At 35.6% G+C, this 19,156-nt stretch overlaps 1 protein-coding gene across 12 annotated transcripts in view; it reads left to right on the forward strand.

The window, feature by feature from the left end:
• SUPT20H (SPT20 homolog, SAGA complex component) overlaps positions 1–19,156 on the forward strand; it is a 34,167-nt gene that overhangs the window by 13,112 nt on the left and 1,899 nt on the right. For 6 of the 12 annotated variants that reach the window (XM_035324120.1, XM_035324138.1, XM_035324158.1 and 3 more), the window contains exons 10-22: positions 184–323; positions 1,511–1,667; positions 1,755–1,811; positions 2,802–2,873; positions 3,825–3,982; positions 4,964–4,996; positions 7,029–7,146; positions 9,106–9,214; positions 9,451–9,618; positions 11,361–11,673; positions 12,728–12,882; positions 15,239–15,294; positions 18,966–19,071. In XM_035324120.1, the coding sequence (XP_035180011.1) occupies positions 184–323; positions 1,511–1,667; positions 1,755–1,811; positions 2,802–2,873; positions 3,825–3,982; positions 4,964–4,996; positions 7,029–7,146; positions 9,106–9,214; positions 9,451–9,618; positions 11,361–11,673; positions 12,728–12,882; positions 15,239–15,294; positions 18,966–19,071 (1,642 nt within the window). The remainder of the gene's footprint in view (positions 1–183; positions 324–1,510; positions 1,668–1,754; positions 1,812–2,801; positions 2,874–3,824; positions 3,983–4,963; positions 4,997–7,028; positions 7,147–9,105; positions 9,215–9,450; positions 9,619–11,360; positions 11,674–12,727; positions 12,883–15,238; positions 15,295–18,965; positions 19,072–19,156) is intronic. The other 6 variants (XM_035324171.1, XM_035324216.1, XM_035324209.1 and 3 more) reach the window with 4 other exon arrangements.

Below are 19,156 nucleotides of genomic sequence, written 5' to 3' on the forward strand. Positions count from 1 at the left end.
ACCAAAGCTCTGTAACTCATAACTGTTAGTGATACTTAAGTGTTGAGTATTTTCTGTTGTTGACTATCAGCAAATAATTTCTTCTATTTTTGTTAAGATAATGTGCGTGTTATACATAGGTGTATATTAACTTAATGTAAGTCTTCCTATTTTTACACTTATTAATAACTCAATATATTACAGGAGGACAAACTTCTACTTGAAAGCCAACTTATTTTGGCTACAGCAGAGCCTTTGTGTCTTGATCCTTCAATAGCAGTGACCTGTACTACAAACAGACTCCTGTACAACAAGCAGAAAATGAATACTCGCCCAATGAAACGGTATTTCTCAGTTGAGACACGTTGAAACTCTTTCAAGTTTTTATTGGGTGGGGGGGTCAAAGAAAAACACGATTACAGCTCAATTTCTGCTTAAATACTTGAAATAGTGGGAATAAGTTTATTTTCAAATATTCACTTTTGTAGGATATTTCACATAGTAATAGATACAGTATGCTTATTTTTGTATATCAAAAATGTGTATGTTATTTTAACATAATACATCATATGGCAGTTTTGATCTTGTCCTTTTCCTTAATTCCAATGTCAAATGGCATCTCAATTTGAAATATATAAGTGGATTGTTGCATATTGTCTGATTCTTTAAAAACTATGTAAAATTTTATGGCTAAACAAGGAAATAAAATGGATTATTTATTTTTGAGGTTTATAGGCTAAACAGGAGTGTTGGCTTATTAGAAAATTAATAAATTTTTAAGTAATGTGGAACATGCTACGTACAAAATATTGAAGTCGTTTAACTTCGGTGACCGGTGGTTCACTTTTTTTCTACAAAAGCTTGAAATGGTTTACTTTTTCTTAGTAAAAGAGGTACGTTCATTCTGTAGGATGAGAAGTACTAGTGGTCTGTTAGAATTAACAAAATAGGTTTAAAATTAGAATTGTATTAACATACTATCCTAATGTACAACTAGTGGTGCTAACTGTAAATGGACAAATTGATCAAGCTGCTCTTAAAAATTAGAGCGTGGTGGTAAACAGGCATTCCATTAGAAAAGTACACAGAGGCGTTAAATGGATAGCATTAATGAGCCAAAGGGTTGGGTTTGAGACAAAGAATGAAGAGTTATTCCTGTGTTTATAACTTCCTAGTCACATATGCAGTACACAGATCTTTTGGCAGAACTGAAATCTTTGATAATATACAAATCTTACAGGCTCAGTAGCCTTTCATATAGTTAATTATTTTGACAATGTAATTGCATTTCAGAAATAGCCCCATTCTTAGCACTGAAATATATGAACAGAATACTAGTATAGTATTCTTAAAAATACAAAATTGAGTTTAAGTTGTAGAGTCAAGAACAGTGATTATAAATGATTATTTCAAAACCTGTTTTCTAGTCTCAGTGTTAATAGCATTTCCCTGCATGTTTTTGTGCTTGTACTTAGGCAATGGGAAATTCAGTTTTGATGTTTTTACAGTCTTGTCTGTTATTCTACCTTAGGTGTTTCAAAAGGTACTCAAGGTCATCTTTGAACAGGCAGCAGGAAGTAGGTCACTATTCAACGCCACCGCAGCTCAGAATACTTGACTACTTACAGAAAAGGAAGGAGAGGAAAAGCACTCAGCAGTATGACCTCAAAATTTCTAAAGCTGGAAATGTAAGTGTTCTGAGACATAGGTAGGTGAACCTGTTAACTGTTTATTTACAAATGTAGTACACTAATACCACTTTATTCATCTTCCAGTGTGTAGATATGTGGAAACAGAACCCTTGCTACTTGACTGCACCTTCTGAAGTGGATGTAAGTTTGGTTGTCTTTAGCAATTATTAGCAATTGTATTCAATGTTGTATTGCATGAAGAAGGAAGTGACTACAGAGTATCCAGTATCAAACAACAAGAATTTTTAAGAAGGTTTTAACATTTGAAATGAATTTTCTGTAGCGTAAGATACAAACGCAAGCTAAGCTACACCGGGATACATTGCAACTGCAGTGTGATAGTTTGGATAAGATAAACAGGGCAAACTGTTTAATATTACTCATCTGTAGGATCAATGTCCATTTGAAATTCTGTTGATAATATTTCATTTTTTTAAGAGTTAAGGAAAGTATTTTAAAAGGAGTTACTTCTCAGCCTGGTAGAAATTTTTCTTGACGTGCTATCCTATAGGACCATAATTTTCAATAGTTTAATTTTTTATATAGAGAATTCTAATTGAGAATTCTCCTGATTAGTCTGTGTGCATTCAAATCTCAGGGATGTGCACCTTCTTGTTTTTTGGCACTGTCAGAACGTATACTGCTACCAGACAGTAGGGGTCAGTGGATTAACCGAGTTTGTAAGTTTGGGCTTAATAGGGGTTGGCAGGAGTGTACATTACACATTAAATGATGCTGTAAGTTTGCATATGCCTTCTCTCCCTTTGTACTTCAGCAGTGTTGTGCTTGACCTAATCGGAGTCTGGAGTTACTAGTATTGTGAAATTTCTTAGACATTCCACACACTGCAGGCAGTGATTTAAATCTGTACTTTTAACAAAAGTGTGAAATGTAGCTTAAGTTTAATACATCAAGTACGATGTAACAGAATAAATGTAATGTCCTGAAGGTTCTCCAATTCACTTTTTCTGAAAACTGCATACAGAGATGAGGTTTTAGTCACTTTTGGAGACTCTCGTGTTAGCCATTGTTTAAAATAAGAAGCTGTACTAGGTTGACATTAACTCTGGCCCAAGATGACCATAGTTATTTAGTTTTTTGTTTTATTTTTCTATCTCCATTTTCTTTAAGGTGGAAAAATATGCCAAAGTGGAAAAGTCTATCAAGCCTGACGACTCACAACCAACTGTTTGGCCAGCACATGTGAGTAATTTAGACCTTTGGCCAAAATTTTCTGTCTCTAGTTAAAATGTCTTGTATTTCAATAAAATCTAAAAAATGTGGGGAATAGTCTTCTTTCCACTAACTGAATTAACCTTCCATGTATTCCAGTCTTTCCATGGTAAGGTTGTTACAGAAACTTGTAATTTCTTACAGTGATCAGTGTTGCAGTTTCCTCAGGTTTTCCAGAAATGTAATGAAAAACACCTTTAATCTCCCAAGTAATGTGCTGTCACTGTATAGTAAATAAAACAATAATTTACAGAGAATATAGAACAAGTACTCTAATCAATAAATTGCTTTCTTCATGTCGGTGCTCATATAAAGATTAACAAAAAAAGGCTTCTGTCAAAATCAAAATGGTAAATTTTGAAAGAAATCATGAAATATTAAATACAGAAAGCCCTTTCTAAATTGTTGTAGTCAAACCTTAAGATTTCACACAAATTGAATGATTTGATAAGGAGAGGTCATTTTAATGTAATCAAACATACAATAGTTCATTAATTCTTTGTAACTTCTGAATTGATATGTCATTTTTATTAACGACATGTATCATGCTATCCTTGTAGTTTCGTATTACCAAAAAGTAATACTTTCCCACAGAACTCAGTGCTCATCCCAGACATTTTTTTGGAACGTTTTTGGCATTGCTGTAACTTAGACAATTCTATATATGTTTACCCAGTCTGGCTTTTGGTATCTTCTAACATGATTGGTTTAAAGTTTGTAGTATTTCTGAATTTTTAATAGATGGTAAACTTATTTTCTTCCCATCTCTTTAGATAATTTCTTTTCAAATAATTTTCATTTTAGCAAATACACCCCATCTTTTATTTTGTTTTCTATCTTCTGTATTGTATAGAGCTGGCATATTTTACTAGCTGTTTCTCCTACTGCTTTTGTAAGACTTATGTGGTTATTTTCTTCTAGGAAATAAAAGATGATTATGTGTTTGAATGTGAAGTTGGTAATCAGCTGCAAAAAACAAAGCTGACCATTTTTCAGTCTCTCGGCAATCCGTTGTACTATGGTAAAATTCAAACACTCAAAGGTGATGAGGAAAGTGACAGCCTATTAACTCCATCACAGTAAGTTAAATGTTCTTGTAAAATGTGATATGATGCAATAGGTAAAAGAAGACACCACGACTTAACGTTTTCAGGCATAAGAATATTCAAGAGCTATAAATCTGATTTTAAGAGGTTTTTGTTAAAAAAAAAAAATTAAAAAAAAAAGTGATAAACCTAATTTTTTTTTCTAACAAGGAAAAAGACACATTCAACCAAGGTTGAATGTGTCTTGAAGGGTTGAGGGGTTGTTTTTTTTGCAGGAGGAGTCTTTAGTCCATTGTTTTTATAACACATTTTTTTTATAATACGTTGTACATCTGAATTTGTTTTCTTTCTCACTACAAAAACATATAATGGAAGTCAAAGATGCAGAAGACATTATTGTCTTATTAAAAACTAATACACATTTTGAGCTGGAGAAACTGAGAAGTTATGTAGTGTGGTGTGTTTTTTTATAAGTAATAACCTATTAATAATTTGCAAGCCATAAACATTAAGCAAAAGAGAAACATTTTGTTTGGAAAAATGTGAGGAATTGGAGTTTGGACAAGTGAAATCAAATAATGGAAACTAAATGTTTAAGTAACACAGGTACAGATGGTTTTGACATGCCTGCAGGATGCTTGTGTTTGTGTGTGAGCAGATTTGTATGTTGATTGATGGATAAATTTACCATTACTACTTTCACAGTAGCAATGCTGTAGCAGTTACTCACTTCCATTTTCTGAAAATGGAAATACAAGAATTTTCTGCCTTTTGATTTGTAGGTAATTTATTCTTAAAGGAGTCTATATTAGACGACATGTATATTGTGCATTGTTATGAAGCCAAGTTCTTATTTCAAGTACTAAATACTGAGTCTATCAAATGAATCAAGTGTCTTGTCAGTTGGCGGATCTGAAAACAGAATAGCATTGATGTTTTTTCAGTTTGTAATTATAAAAACATTATTTTAGTACAATCCATGACTGAAAATGTATTATACTTTCTAAATTTCAGGTTCCTTATTGGTTCCAAGACTGATGCTGAAAGGTAAATTAATACAGGATATAGAACTGTGTTAATGCCAAATAATTAATTTTGTTCCTTTTAGCTAGTATGACTGTTAATGTTGTGGTTATGAAAACAGATGCTGAACAGATGAGCAAAACAAGAGGAATTAATTATTGCAATAAGAAGTAGGAGATAGTGTGCAGTTCCTGCATTTAACAAGCAGGGAAGTATATAGGAAAGTGAGCATGTAAATACAGCTTGTCCCACTACCTAAACCCCAAGCATGTTGTTAGTTAGCTGCACAGTTATTCTTGATTACACAAGTAATTATAAAATTCTGAAAGCACTTAAGAGGAATTTCATCTTGAGATTTTGTGTGGTAAATTGGCAATCGTGGAAGTTAATTTGATCTCAGTGTGATATAGGACTTTTTTTTGTATGTTCTTCATTACTTGATTCAGCTTTCTTAAAAAAAAAAAAAAAATCGCTAGTATATATAAGTCACTGAATAATTAGGATTAGCAATCCTGGCATAACTGTGTGGCAGCAAATTAAGAATTTCTTCAAATATTTGTCTGTAAGCATCATATTACAGATACCTGAGTACATGAGGGCAGAACCTGTTAAAAGCACTCTCTCACAAAGCTGCTCACGTTTGTGCCTTCTTGGGAGAATTGGAGGTGGTGTACGTGCCATAGCCATTCCCCACTATGTGGTTCTCTCTTTTTATGGGCTGGCAGGGAGATGAACCCTTGATATGGTCAAAATATCATTAATTCTTTGTTTTAATAGATAATTTTGATCAGCAAATTATTTGCTTATATTTTTCTCCTCCTTTTGTTGTTCTGATGCAAACTTCAGTTGCTTATGCTGTAAGCTGAATTGGGGGATTGGTTGGCTGAAAACCAGTGCAACAGTGCTATGGTGTTTAGTTTTAACTGGGATTCATTTCCTGATCATATTTGCCACTCTACATAAATCCTCCTATCAGAAAAAGTAGGTGGGTTTCAGGGACTAGTTCAAGAAGTACCACAGGAGGAAGGAGGGCACCTTTCTGAGCACACAGCGCTTTATTACTCTGATTCCCCTAACTTTAAATTGTCTAGATCCTGTGTACTGGAAAAGGCGCATCTTGGGACCCTTGCCTACGGCAGCATATTACATCAGTGCTATACTCATATTTAGGTGCAAACTAATGGAAATACTCCAGCAATTCTTCAAGCCATAAGCACCAGCTCGCAGATCTTCAATTTGATTTTCAGGTCTGCTGGGTTACCTTACCACAGCCATGACCCAAGTATACAGTTTTCCCTCAGATTACTAGAGATGTAGCGTTGGATTTCTTAGAGCAGTTCTGCATTTGTTTGCCTGATGCTGTTGATGCTTTACACTCCTGGGTACGTCACTGCTTGCTAGTCTCCTGTAATAAAATTCTGCTGTCCCAGTGTTCAAAGAAGGAAGTGTGGTCACTTTTGCTGTGATAACTGATTTTTGGATATACCTTCACTATGAACCTCCCTAAGGAGCCTTCATCTGACATAGGCTTCAAGTTAAAGGAGGGCTGACTGTTTTATAAGGAGCATAGCAGAGGGAACACAGCTTTATAAAACATTCTGGACTCATGTGCAGGAAATGGCTCGCAGACATCGTGATGAACTGTACTACCTTTTAGGAAAGGAACTGTTATGACTACTGTTTTGTATATTCCTCTGAAAGAGTGTTTCTTAAACTTAGATAAAGTAGTTTGACTGATTCAAGTTTACTGTAGGAAACTGCTTCATCTAAGCATTTGTAGTTGGCATTATAAAAATCAGTGGTTTAAAAAAAATTTAAAAGAAACAAAAAAATTTGAAACAGTATAAATCTAAGAACAGACCCCAGGAACTTAAAGTAGAAAGATGGATATATAAAGAAATGTTTTGTGTGTTTATCTAGATTTTATATAGATGTATGTATTTCATGCATAATTTTGTGTGTGTTTATGTAACATCTATAGTTAGTATATATACATATATATTAGTACTTCAAAGTTGATGATCTTTAAATGTTTTTATGCATTTGTTTGTTTCAGAGTGGTGAACCAGTATCAAGAGTTAGTACAAAATGAAGCTAAATGTCCTGTGAAAATGTTTCATAATTCAGGTGGATCAGTCAATCTCAGTCATCTTTCTCCAGGGAAGGAAATGGAAGTGAGTCTATCGAGCTATATATTTCTTTTATATGCCCTTGTCAAATTATTAGAATAATCCTTGTTGTTCGTATATGAAAGTAAAATAACCTAAAAATTCATTCTGAATTAATTTTTAAACACGTTGTCATAATCATTCAGGGTGAGTATCAGAAAAGCCAGAGGAAAGCACTTTTGTTTTCGCTGCTGGGATGTTGTATCTTTTAGCCATGACTTTTTTTATATGGCCATGTATAGCACAGTTAGCTCCAGGGTTTTTTAGAGCATTTTTCTCTATACAGATTAACCTTTCACAGAGCAGCATAGTAAAATGCAGCCATGCATTTTGTAATAAACATCAGTAAAACAGAAGTAGATGTAATAGCTGAGCTTTTCTTTTAGCTTTTGTAATTTATTTTTTCCTTAATTTCAGGAGGAAAACTTTCAAAACAAGCAAAACTTTTAAAATGTATGTTTGTTTGTATGCATATAGTAGAAATTCCTGAATTCTCATGCTTGTGGTATTGCCCCTGTGTTTTACTTCTGTTGGCTTTCTTGATCAGATTCAGTACTGTAGCGGTCAACTGTATTTAAGCTTCAACTAGTAAATTGTGGCAGCTGGGGTTATTTGCTTTGTTGTGTCTTTGCTGTAAATACATCCTTTGTAGTGCTGTAACCTTGCTCTGAAAGAGATGGTTCTTTGTGTCTGATGAACAGCATGTTGAAGACAGTAGTTACAGAGAGGAATATGAATGTTTGCGTACATGTACACGCATCTGCATGTGTGTCTACACATACTACACACCCGCAACATATATATACACATTGTAAAATCACAGAATAACTTAGGCTAGGAAGATACTTTGCAAAGTTATCTTGTCCAGTTGTGCAAGTCCCCATTGAAAGCTGGACCAAAGCTACTTAGATTACTTTGTTTAATGATCTTGTCTGTTTTCAGATGGGGCATTAGTTTTTATTCCCAAAATGAATAAAAGAGTTTTTAATAAAAGAGAGAGCAGTCCTCAGAGTCTTTTTCTATAAGAAAACAACTAGGAACATGTAGAAGGAGTTTCTCTCATTACTGAGAGTCAGTGGAGGCTAAGCTCACCAGAAAGATTTATTCTGCACAATAGTGGATTCTCTGATTTGCCAGCCCATGTTGATCTAAGTTAGGTTCCAGCACTGAAATTTTCTATTTGTTATACTGAGAACCTGATTTTCTAGTTTGTGGACTGCATACTTTAGACACTGTTTTCATTTATGGGTATTTTTCAGATGTAAAAATATAGTCTGTAACTGTAAATGTGTTTCACTGAGTCTTTTGATGATGTCAATGATGTCAGCTGTTGACATTACGAAATTATGTTGAATTTAGGGTCTGTTGTGAGTGACTAAGATTCACAGATTTGATTAGCTGAAGTTCAATTGTGTTTAAACACCCTGATAAGCATGTTATAAAAACAAACAAAAAGGGAATACCTTAAATTTAAAGAGATTAACAAAATTCTAATCCCATTGAAGTCAATGGGAAAATCTACTGATTTGTATGCATTGAGGATTTTCCTGAATGTATTCAAATTCCTGCTCTCAGAATGAGGGTTGAAAATAGCAGATAGTTACCGTTGGTGAATGAATGGAATAATCTAATTTTTCAAGACCAAATTGTTCTATAAAGTGAATCTGTCACTTGCATTTGTGAGAAGTTACTAAGAAGGAGTTCAGAATTAGGAAAAACAAATTCCTTTTTTTTTTTTCTCAGTTTAAATTTTACTGGAACTTTAGAATTTCTTCATAAACTATCATGATCTAAAAAGAGTTAGTCCTGGATTGTTTTTCAGATATGTACAGATCTGAAATATTTCAAGGTAATTTTGCTATGTTTTTGAGAATTATAATACAAATTAACTAAATTATGTCTTCTGTCAAATATATGAAAGCTTACATTATTGCTCTGGTAGTGTTAATTTGTCTTTCCTCCTAGCAGCCAGAAAGTATATCAGGCTCTGTTCAGTCTTCAGTACTGGGGAAAGGTGTAAAACACCGACCTCCTCCCATCAAATTACCTTCAAGTTCAGGAAGTAGCTCTTCAGGTAATTATTTATTGACTTGAGCATCTCCTTTCTGTGTTCTGCTTATTGTAAAGTGATATGCTGATCCTTCAGTAAAGTTTTATTTCTAAAAAGTCCGTGTCTTATCTGTGAAAAAAGCTTTTCGAAGTATCACTTAATTTCTGATTGTATTGCTGTATGAATATGTATCCTAAAAAATACTTGAGTTAACTTGTATTCACAGAACAATAATGTACTGTAATTACGTTTTTTTTCAGGTAATATTTTTAGTCCACAGCAGTCAAGTGGCCATCTAAAATCCCCAACTCCACCTCCTCCTCCTCCTCCTTCTAAGCCACCTGGTCTTTCTCGGAAGCAATCTATGGATCTTAATCAAGTTAGCATGCTCTCTCCAGCTGCCATGTCTCCTGCGAGCTCTTCACAAAGTGAGTCACGACCTAAATTCTCCATTAAATCTTAGGCTTTTGCTTAACTGCTTCCTGAGATAAAACTTCTTAACCTGTGGAATGATGAAACTTAAGTGTACAGTGTACCCTAAATTGTATAAGTTGTGCAGCTTTAGGCAGGTCTCTTGTTCACTGTATGTATTTTTATGTTTATTGTAATTGTGTTCGTTTTTCTGTATATATGTATGCACCCTTTGTGTATACGTTTTAATACATTTTATGCAATTAGTATGATCTCCTCTTTATGAAAGGCTGGTAGATGATGTGGTAAAATTCCAAAGTGTAGATTTTTCCTCCAGTGTACAAACAGTATGTTAGATCAGTTTGCCTTTACCTAATTTAAGCATCTGGTTTTTTAAATGTTATAGGAGCTGGTGCAGTTGTATCTCTATGTATGTATATAATCTGATTAGACCCAAGGTGGTGATACAATAAACGAAAAGATGATTTTTTAAAACACTCCTACACTGTTTTACAAATCATTGCTGATTGCAAGTGTGGTGGTGATGCTGATGATGATAGCACCATATTCTCAGGTGTTAAAATGTAAATTTCAATAATAAATGACACACCAAATAAAACACCAACAGGATCGTTGTAATCGTAGCTATAGATCATATGCAGTCTTTAAAATATGTATGTGTCTTGAGACTTCTGTGAAAAGATTTGTACAAAGAAATCACAGCTGCAGTTATTCATTTTTAATGAATTATTCTGTACTGCACATTCCAGTATCCTACACAGTATTATAATATGCTTTTTTCATTAAATAATTTTAAATCTGGATAGCTCAAAAGGTGTAACTTCTCTGCCTTCTTGTTTTGCACAAAGAAAAAATAGAAAGCTGACAAAAAAGTTTTCTTCTAACAAATTTACTCAGTGCTTATTTTAGTGCTATGGATTATGTAAATCTACTGCTCACAGTTGTTCCTTTAAGTAAGGCCCTGATCACAACAGCTGGACATTCACATTTCTTTCCTTTCTTTCTGCAGGACATGAAAGCTTTAAAAAAAAGAGAAACACTTTGAGCTTTTAGCGTTTTTGGTTTTGTTTCATTTCTGTATTGATGAGCTGTGTTTACTGCATCCACAACAAATACAGCTATACATACTACATTTAAGTAGAAGACATTACACTAGCTTTTAAAGATGCGGTATTATCCTCTGGTTCTTATTTTTAAAAGTTGTTCTTTTTATTTGAATAAAATTTGGCAAATGGGAGTTTAGTTATCTGATAAAATTTAGACTGGCCCCCATGATTACTGAAATAGTATCTGTTCTTTGTTGAATCTGTTGTTTTCCATGATATGTTTTTTAACATGGTGCTATTGTGCAGGCAGTGCATATAGACTGTTTAACATTTTAGGGCAAAAACATTAATTAGGGTAAAATGATCACTAAGAAATTGCTTTATTTTGGTTTAAGTATTTCTGAATAGAGTTATGACTTACTGTACAGTACATTATGGAAGAACTTAATGGAGGATACAGAACAGTGTTTGGCTTAAAGAATTAAGGATGGAGAACAGGTTTTTGTGTGATTATACTGCATCCTTAACAATGAGTGTGTGCTGCAACACTCGTGTCGTGTAGAAATTAACACTTGCAGTTTAAGAAATGGGACAAATAGTCAGTGGTAAATAAGATTCCATTAACCTTATTATACAGAAAGGGACTGGCCTTTTATAACAAACTAGCACTTTTTATTTTTCTCAATGAGCAGGGTCTGGAACTCCTAAACCATCTACTCCTACTCCAACCAACACCCCTTCATCGACCCCACACCCTCCTGATGCTCAGAGCTCAACTCCTATTACCCCTTCTGCCACCCCTACTCCCCAAGATTCAGGCTTCACCCCTCAGCCCACTTTGTTAACCCCGTTTGCTCAGCAGCAAATGTCTCTGAGCCAGGCATTGCCTGTAATGACCATTCCTCTTTCCACCATGGTAACATCCATTACTACAGGAACAACCTCCACCCAGGTCATGGCAAACCCTGCAGGACTTAACTTCATCAATGTAGTGGGCTCTGTGTGGTAAGTGCTTTGTTATGACGGCTTCTTAATTTGTCCTGGGTGGGTTGGTGACTGGTTGCTAGATTTTTTTTTTTGGCTGTACAGAATTGTTCAGCAGCCAGTAGGGTAGATATTTTTCAGAATCTGCAATACAAAAAGACCGTTCACCTTGTAATTATGAATTGAAAAGCCACGAGAAGCTACTTACATTTCTCAAAGTTGAAAGCATCTGCTATGAGAATACTGAAAGAAGTCTATAAAGAAAATTGTACTTTGAGCTTTTTAGCTGCATATAATTTAATTCCGTAAGACGTGCCTCAATGTAAGTGTGTCTTGAGGTTTTGCTCTTTAATGTTGAATACTTCTTATTAATCAGAGAGAAGGTGGAATGTTGTATGCAGACCTCTCTAAATGAAAAATGGAAAGAAATTAATTATAAACGTTCTATGAATGAAGGTGTGTGAAATTTAAGAAAAGAGCAAATATGTTTTCTAACAATTTAATCAAATACTTAGATTAAATAGTCTTTGTAAAATTCATTTAGCAGTTTTAAAAAATAACGCTGCTGGCAGGTATAGATTATAATGGTACAAAGTGAGCTGCTTTTAGATGAAATAAAATTCTGTGGTCAGTTTGAGATGGTCAGTGTAAGACACGTGGTGTGCTTCAATGTAGGGATCAGGCACTTGATTTATTTATCTAAGATGTTCAGCAGTTGATTTCTGTTGATAGAGACTTTTATGATGCAAAAGGAAAACACAAACCTGTTAGTTAGCTTTTTGTTACTGTAGCACAACCGTTTTGAAGACTGATCTTTCAATGTTTCTGGAATAAATGAACCACTTAAGTTTTATTTTCTGTGGATTATACTAAATCAACAATTGTTTGAGAATATGAATTTACATACTTGTTTTACACTAGGCATAATGATTTTTAAGCTACCTTGATGCTTTATCCACAATCCTATTGACAGCAAACAATTGATTTAATTAGCACAAGACAGAGGGCAAAAACATAGTTACTCAGATTTGCTTGTACCACTTGGATTTGATGTGTTGTCTTTCCTCTTCTACAGTGGAGCACAGACATTGATGAGTGGTTCAAACCCCATGTTGGGGTGCAACACTGGTGCCATAGCCCCTGCAGGTATAAATCTGAGTGGCATTTTACCATCAGGAGGTCTGGTACCAAGTGCACTGCCCGCTGCAATGCAGTCTGCCTCTCAAGCAGGTTAGTGTGAATAAGTTCAAAAGTCATCCTTTAGAGAGGGACAGTGTAAAAACCTATTATGAGGACAGCGGACCAAAGTGGCCACTGTGTGAATGGATTATTGTTTGATGACTTGAATTTAGGAACAACATAAATATTTTTGCATTCTAACTGTAAGCTATGATTGAGATTGATTCTCTGAAAAACTGGAGTGGGGAAATGTACTCTGCACCCAGATTAGCTTTGGTATGCCCAGCAGGATGTTTGAGATAAACTCCAAAATCAGATGCAACTTTGATAATGATGACTGCCAGAAAATAGACATGATTGAATTTAGAAAGAGGCCTCTGTTTTTAAATGTGCAGGGTATTTCATTCTACCACTGGTACTGCTTTATTCTAGACAGACAAGTAATTAGTTTGTTATTGCTTTTAAATATGAGTATATTAATCTGTATGTTTCAGTATTCATTAAAGCAACATTTAAATTCTTTATTACATTTTCAGAAAAAAATAAACTAAGAGAACCCTAATACATGATTATTGAATCAAAAGGATAGAAGGTACATCAAGGTATCCATCCCTTATATTGACACAGTCAAATCTGTCTAACCCATATTAAACTGTCCATAAATACCTTCACTGGAGAAGATTCCAGCCTCCCTCAGTAGCTGTTCGAAGTAGTTCATTATCTGTGTAAAATGTTTCCTTCTAATCACAGTGCATCTCCTCAATTGCAGATTATTTTTTCTCCTATTCCTTGCAGATGTGAAAAGTAGTTGCTCGCTATTTCTCTTTACTTTCTAAGTATCAGAAACATGATGTCATGTCCCACATTTGTCTTCCCTTTCTGATAGGCTGTATTTTCAAACCTTTCATAATCCTGTCACTCTTTTCTAGACCGTCCAATTTGCTCACATCCTTCTTAAAATGTGATACCCAAAACTGGACACAAGCCTGAGCTTGGCTGATTTACCACTGTGGAGCACAGCAGAATAACTGCATCTCATCTCTTTCACAACATTCCTGTTAACATTTCCCCAAGTGAGGTCTGCCTATTTTTATTCATATTTTTTTGCAACAGCATTACATGAACCTAAGAAGGGCTATACTGGTTTAGGCCAAAAAGTCCATCCAGTTCATATTCTGTCTCTCACAGTGGCCCGTTAGAGGATGTTTAGGGGAAAACTTAAGGCAAATGTAAAGCAGTACATCCCTTGGTGTACAGCTGTACCTTTTCTGGCAGTCTCCAGCTTTGAGACTTTCTCAGCTGAAGACTATCCATGTGGATCTTTTTGCTTAAGAGCTTGTGTTAGACTTCTGTTTTGGGGACCTGTCTAATTGGTTTTTGAGCCCTTTTATATTTTTATTATCTATAGCATCTTGTGACAGTTCTATAAATGTAAACTGTGTGAAGAAGTTCTTCTGTGTGTTCTCTAATTTGTGGTACGGGTGACTGGGATATGTTTGTGACTTGTGTAATTTCTCACATCCTTTCTTGCTGTGTAGATGCAAAGATAATTCACTCAGTTTTGTACTTGTTTGTTTGTCTTTTTGGAATTCAGTGTCATTGATTTTGGACCTTTTCTTCAATTCACTATGATCACTTCTAGTTCTAATCCTGTCCTTTCAAGCATTACCAACCCTTACCAGTTTTGTCACAGATTTTTACTCCACACTGTCATCCACGTAACAAATGGAAGTAGGGAGCTGTTCTAGGTCTGTGGCAGACCTCAGTGGGGATTCTGTTTGACAGCTCCAGTTTTACTGGAGCATTTGAATCTGTTCTGTACCCACCTCACAGATAAATACATATACACCTTTTTAGCGTATCTTTGAGGAGCGCTGTGTGGAATAATGTCAAAAGCCCTACAAGTCAGATGTGTCTTTGCAGGAGCCCTTCTAGGGGAGTACAGTTGCTCAGATTTTGGACAGGGTTGGTTGTTATAATGATCAAGAAACTGGGAACATGATACTTCATTCTGTCCTTGGACGTTTCTAGGTTTACTGAACAGTACAACTTTTCAAAAGCCAGAAGGAGAATTGCTGAAAAAATAACTGCTATGAAATTCTCCATGTTCATCTTGGTAGGAAATGCATACACAAGTTACAGGTTACAATATACAATGTTTGACAGTCATAGTTTTCTTTCTGCTCAGTCAGCTCTTTAACTTTGAATCTGGATAACTGTGAACTTGTCAACTTCATGGAAAATGCAGCATTTGTGTTAAAGTACAAAATGTAAGCTTGCCAGCTTTCCAAAGCTTTCCAGCTTCCATATGTTTGAAATAATCCCAGTGGAAAGGTGTATTAATTGCAATACACACATATAATTAAGTAAAAACTTCCTACTAATAAAAAGATGTTTTCTTTAACAGGCAGCCCTTTTGGTTTGAAAAATGCATCAAATCTTCGGCCCTTAAATCTTCTACAGGTAATTGATATACTTGGACACAATAATAATTTCTTACATTTCTTTAGAGACATGCTTAGCACTGCTTACAGTATTGGCTGCCACAGATCTTTGAAGCCAGTTGATTAAACCATTTACTGCAAATTTTGTTTGCCTTTTTAAAACACTTAAAATGAGGAAAAAGTTACTTCTGTAAAGGTATCAGGTGGAAGCAATAGCCTCAGCTCACAACAAAGCAGCTAGTTTTCAGTAACAATGTAAAAATGCTGACATTTGAATTCAAGAGATTAATCCTAAAATGCCATCTTCGGTTCTCTGGATTTGCCTAAGCTTTTATTGCAAATCATTCTTGAAACTTGAAAAGTTATGATTATATGAAAAGCACAAAACAGTACAGCAGAATCACTCAGGGTTACACATCCAAGGCCTAAAAGCTTGAGCTAAACATGCACAGGTAGGTGCAATAATAACTTTAAAGAGCTGCTGGTAATGTGAAAGTAGAAGTTCATATAAGATAGGATGTTCAAAAAGGCTTTAAATGCTTCATTTCCTCTAAGCATACATACAATTAGAAACTTGAGCAAAGGGTGCTTATTATGTTTGAGCTCCATTAAAAAGCAGCACAGGGAGTGGAACTGGGTGTAATTCCTGGATCTTGGAAGTTGCCTGCAAGTTAGAGTTGCAGAGATGCAGCTTCAAGTGCCACAGATGTTGCACCATGCTTCAGAAAATTGATATTGGTAGAAGATCATCTGTAGCTTTGCTGCTGCATCCTGCCATTCCTGTACACACTCCAGAAACATGGGAAAAGACAGGCACAGGAGACCATGTAGAGCTCTTCTTTAAAATGAACTGCTTATATTTATGCGATTCCAAATTGAAGTATGCCCTTTCAGGCTACCTCTCATGCTCTAAAGCCAACAATAATTTGGCTGAAATAACTGCAATTAAAATGGGTTACGGGAGAGGAATTGAGACTCTTGCACTCTAACAGTTCTTGCATCAGACCTTGCAGCTTATTTTTTGGAAGCATGTATTAAACTTGAGTGACGTACTCTGAATGTGAAACTACTGTACGGTGCTTTTGAAGACTATCCTTTATATTTCCAGTATCAGTACAATCTCTGCTATTTTAGTTGAAATAGAGTAATTAAAATGTATTTGCCTGTTTAAACAATAATAATCCAGCTACAATTGATGCGGGTTTATTTTGAGCATGAGGCTTCCTGACACAGGAGCTGTTGTAAACCAATGAATTTTAAAGGATTTCCAAAAAAAAAAAAAAAAATCCTCCAAGGAATACATCGTTATCAATGTCGTGTTCATCCTAGGACAGGGGGAAACGTAGCAGTTTGATTGAATTATGCCTTTTGTTCTTAATCTTCGACAGTTTCCAGGAGGTTAACTTATGTTTAACCCACTCTAGCAGCAGCAGCAGCTGTACTCTTTTCTCCACAGCAGCAACCTCAGTAGCCCTCAGCCACAGAGAGAGGAGGTGTGTTGCTAACAGCTTTCAGTCTGGGGTGCATGGATGAAACAGTTTCTCCTATTCTCCCCATCTCCACAATAAAGGAGCCTTTATGCAGCAGATCTGAAATGGAGAAGGAGGAAAGTCTTCCTCCAAAACCTTGTTGAACTGCAAAAGACCCCAGTGGATTTGTTGCCATGGCTGGAGCTGGGTTATACTCCTTTATTTTTATCCTGTATAGAAGAGCTGTAACAAAGCACCTGGCTAAGTAAGCACTGCCTCACTCCACCATGAAGAGAGCCAGTCCACTGTGAGTGGTGTAAAATTAGCCTAGTCTTGTCCTGTTTATCCTAATGAGAAGATGCCATAGACATCAGATGAACAGAGAAGAAACACAGACAGGATTACCTGAGTAACTAAAACTTCATAGCTCACAACTGCTGTGAGCTGGTGTATGATACTCACTGCTGTAGTGTAACCAAACTGCTCTCTCTGCACCAGAGAAATAAATACATCAGTTGGCTTTAAAGTTATCTTAAGACACTTACTGTTCTGCTGCCTGTAATTAGTGTTAAAGGTGTTAATCACTGAAGAAGTCTAAAGACTTGATGGAGACCAGTCTATTCTCAAAATGAAAAATTTTAAGCGTTTAGTTCTACCTGTGCCTAAAGGTCTTTCCAGCACTAGTGCAGCAATTTGGGAAAACCAGCTGCTGCGCTTTTGTGTTGTTTACAGCTACAAGCTCTTGTCTTCCCAGACGTGCAAGGCTTTGTTTACAAAATTATCTCTATGGATACACAACTCGCTTTGTCATAAATTTGCTTGTGCTGCTGTGGACTGCTCATAAATAAGATGACTGAAACATTTTCATGGTGTATAGTCTCCTGTGTCACAGGCCTTGTCCTGAAATGTGTGACAGCTTAATAGGAGACTTCCAGACTTTTATTCTCAGAATCCAAATGTCAGTTACTAGTTGAATTACCTAAATATATATTATATATATATATATTTTAAGCTCATACTCTTGTGTTTTATTTTCTACATGCCAAGTTTACATCAACACAAAGGCTGATGTGAGCCCATGTCCTTTTCTGTGGCAGAAAGTTGTTTTTGGAAGAAATCAATGTCTGCATTGGCTAACTTGCCCTAAGGAATGGGTTTCTTACTACCTGTTACAGTCCAGGGTTAAGGTTGTTAAGTTAAAATGAGCTATTATGAATGCTACATTCCTTAACTCAATCTAAGGACAAGAATGTGTATGTTCACAGTACTGTAATCCAAGTGCTTAGTGGAAAAAACTTTAGTCCCAAAAGACAAAAAAATCTTCTGTGCTACCAATAGTATACTTACTTTTTTTGTGCTTAGGGTTGTGTTTTTTCCAGATGCTGGTTCAATGACTTTGTTAGTCTGTCTTCACTGTCTTCATCAAGATGATGATGTATGTCTTGATGTTCAGTCTTTTGGATGAGTTTACCTAGATCTTAATGACTTTATTTCATATGGGTATTCTTAACGAGCATTGCAATTCCTGGAAATGCACCAGCTCAAAAACTCAATTCTTTTTTTCCTCCTTATGACTGATAAGCCATGTAGTTTGCTTAAATCACATGTAATATTTTATTTCTCTGATACTTGAATCAATGCAAGGAAAAGTTGCAATTGAGCACTCTTAATGTCTGTAAACACTGGATCAGGCTCCAGTAATACCATTTGTGTGACTAGTGTCAGGGCTACTTTGTTCTGAAAACAAAACTTAAAAAGAAGGGTTCATATTTTTTTGATGATGTTAAGGCATATGTGACAATCTGAACGTGTGAATGTAAGTTTTCAGACCTTTCACATCGCAATTATGATTAGGACCTTTGCATGTGGATGGTTTCAGGTGTCACCTGAAGGCTTTGTGGGTGGGAAGCAGGAGAGGAAATGCGCTAAGATTGCAGCCATAAACTGTAATCTACTGACTGACAGCAAGGAAGCAAATATCTGCATGGTACTTCTGAGTCGCTGCCATAACTCCGTTTCTGCCAAACAGCTGTTTGGAAGCATTTGGCATCTGTTTGTTAAACTTCAATAGTGACTACATTGTAGCCTTTATCTACCTGCACTGTAAAAGACAGAATTAAATGCTTTTAAATGGCACTTCAGAAGCTTATCGTCACACTGGCTTTACTTATTTATTGGTACTGAGTTTGGTAATAAGGATCAAGCTTTTCATTTTTGCTAGGGGTCTGACCAAGGTCCATCCAATCAAGATCAGGCATTATCTGCCCAACAAGCTGCTGTTATTAACCTGACTGGAGTAGGGAATTTTATGCAACCTCAAGCCACAGGTATGTGCTTGCTGAGCCTCCTTTTGTATTTAAGTGTGTATGTTGATAAATTCACACTGAAATGAAGTTTGGTCTTACAGAAGTC

The sequence above is a fragment of the Oxyura jamaicensis genome, chromosome 1, assembly GCF_011077185.1.
Source record: "Oxyura jamaicensis isolate SHBP4307 breed ruddy duck chromosome 1, BPBGC_Ojam_1.0, whole genome shotgun sequence".
Classification (NCBI taxonomy): domain Eukaryota; kingdom Metazoa; phylum Chordata; class Aves; order Anseriformes; family Anatidae; genus Oxyura; species Oxyura jamaicensis.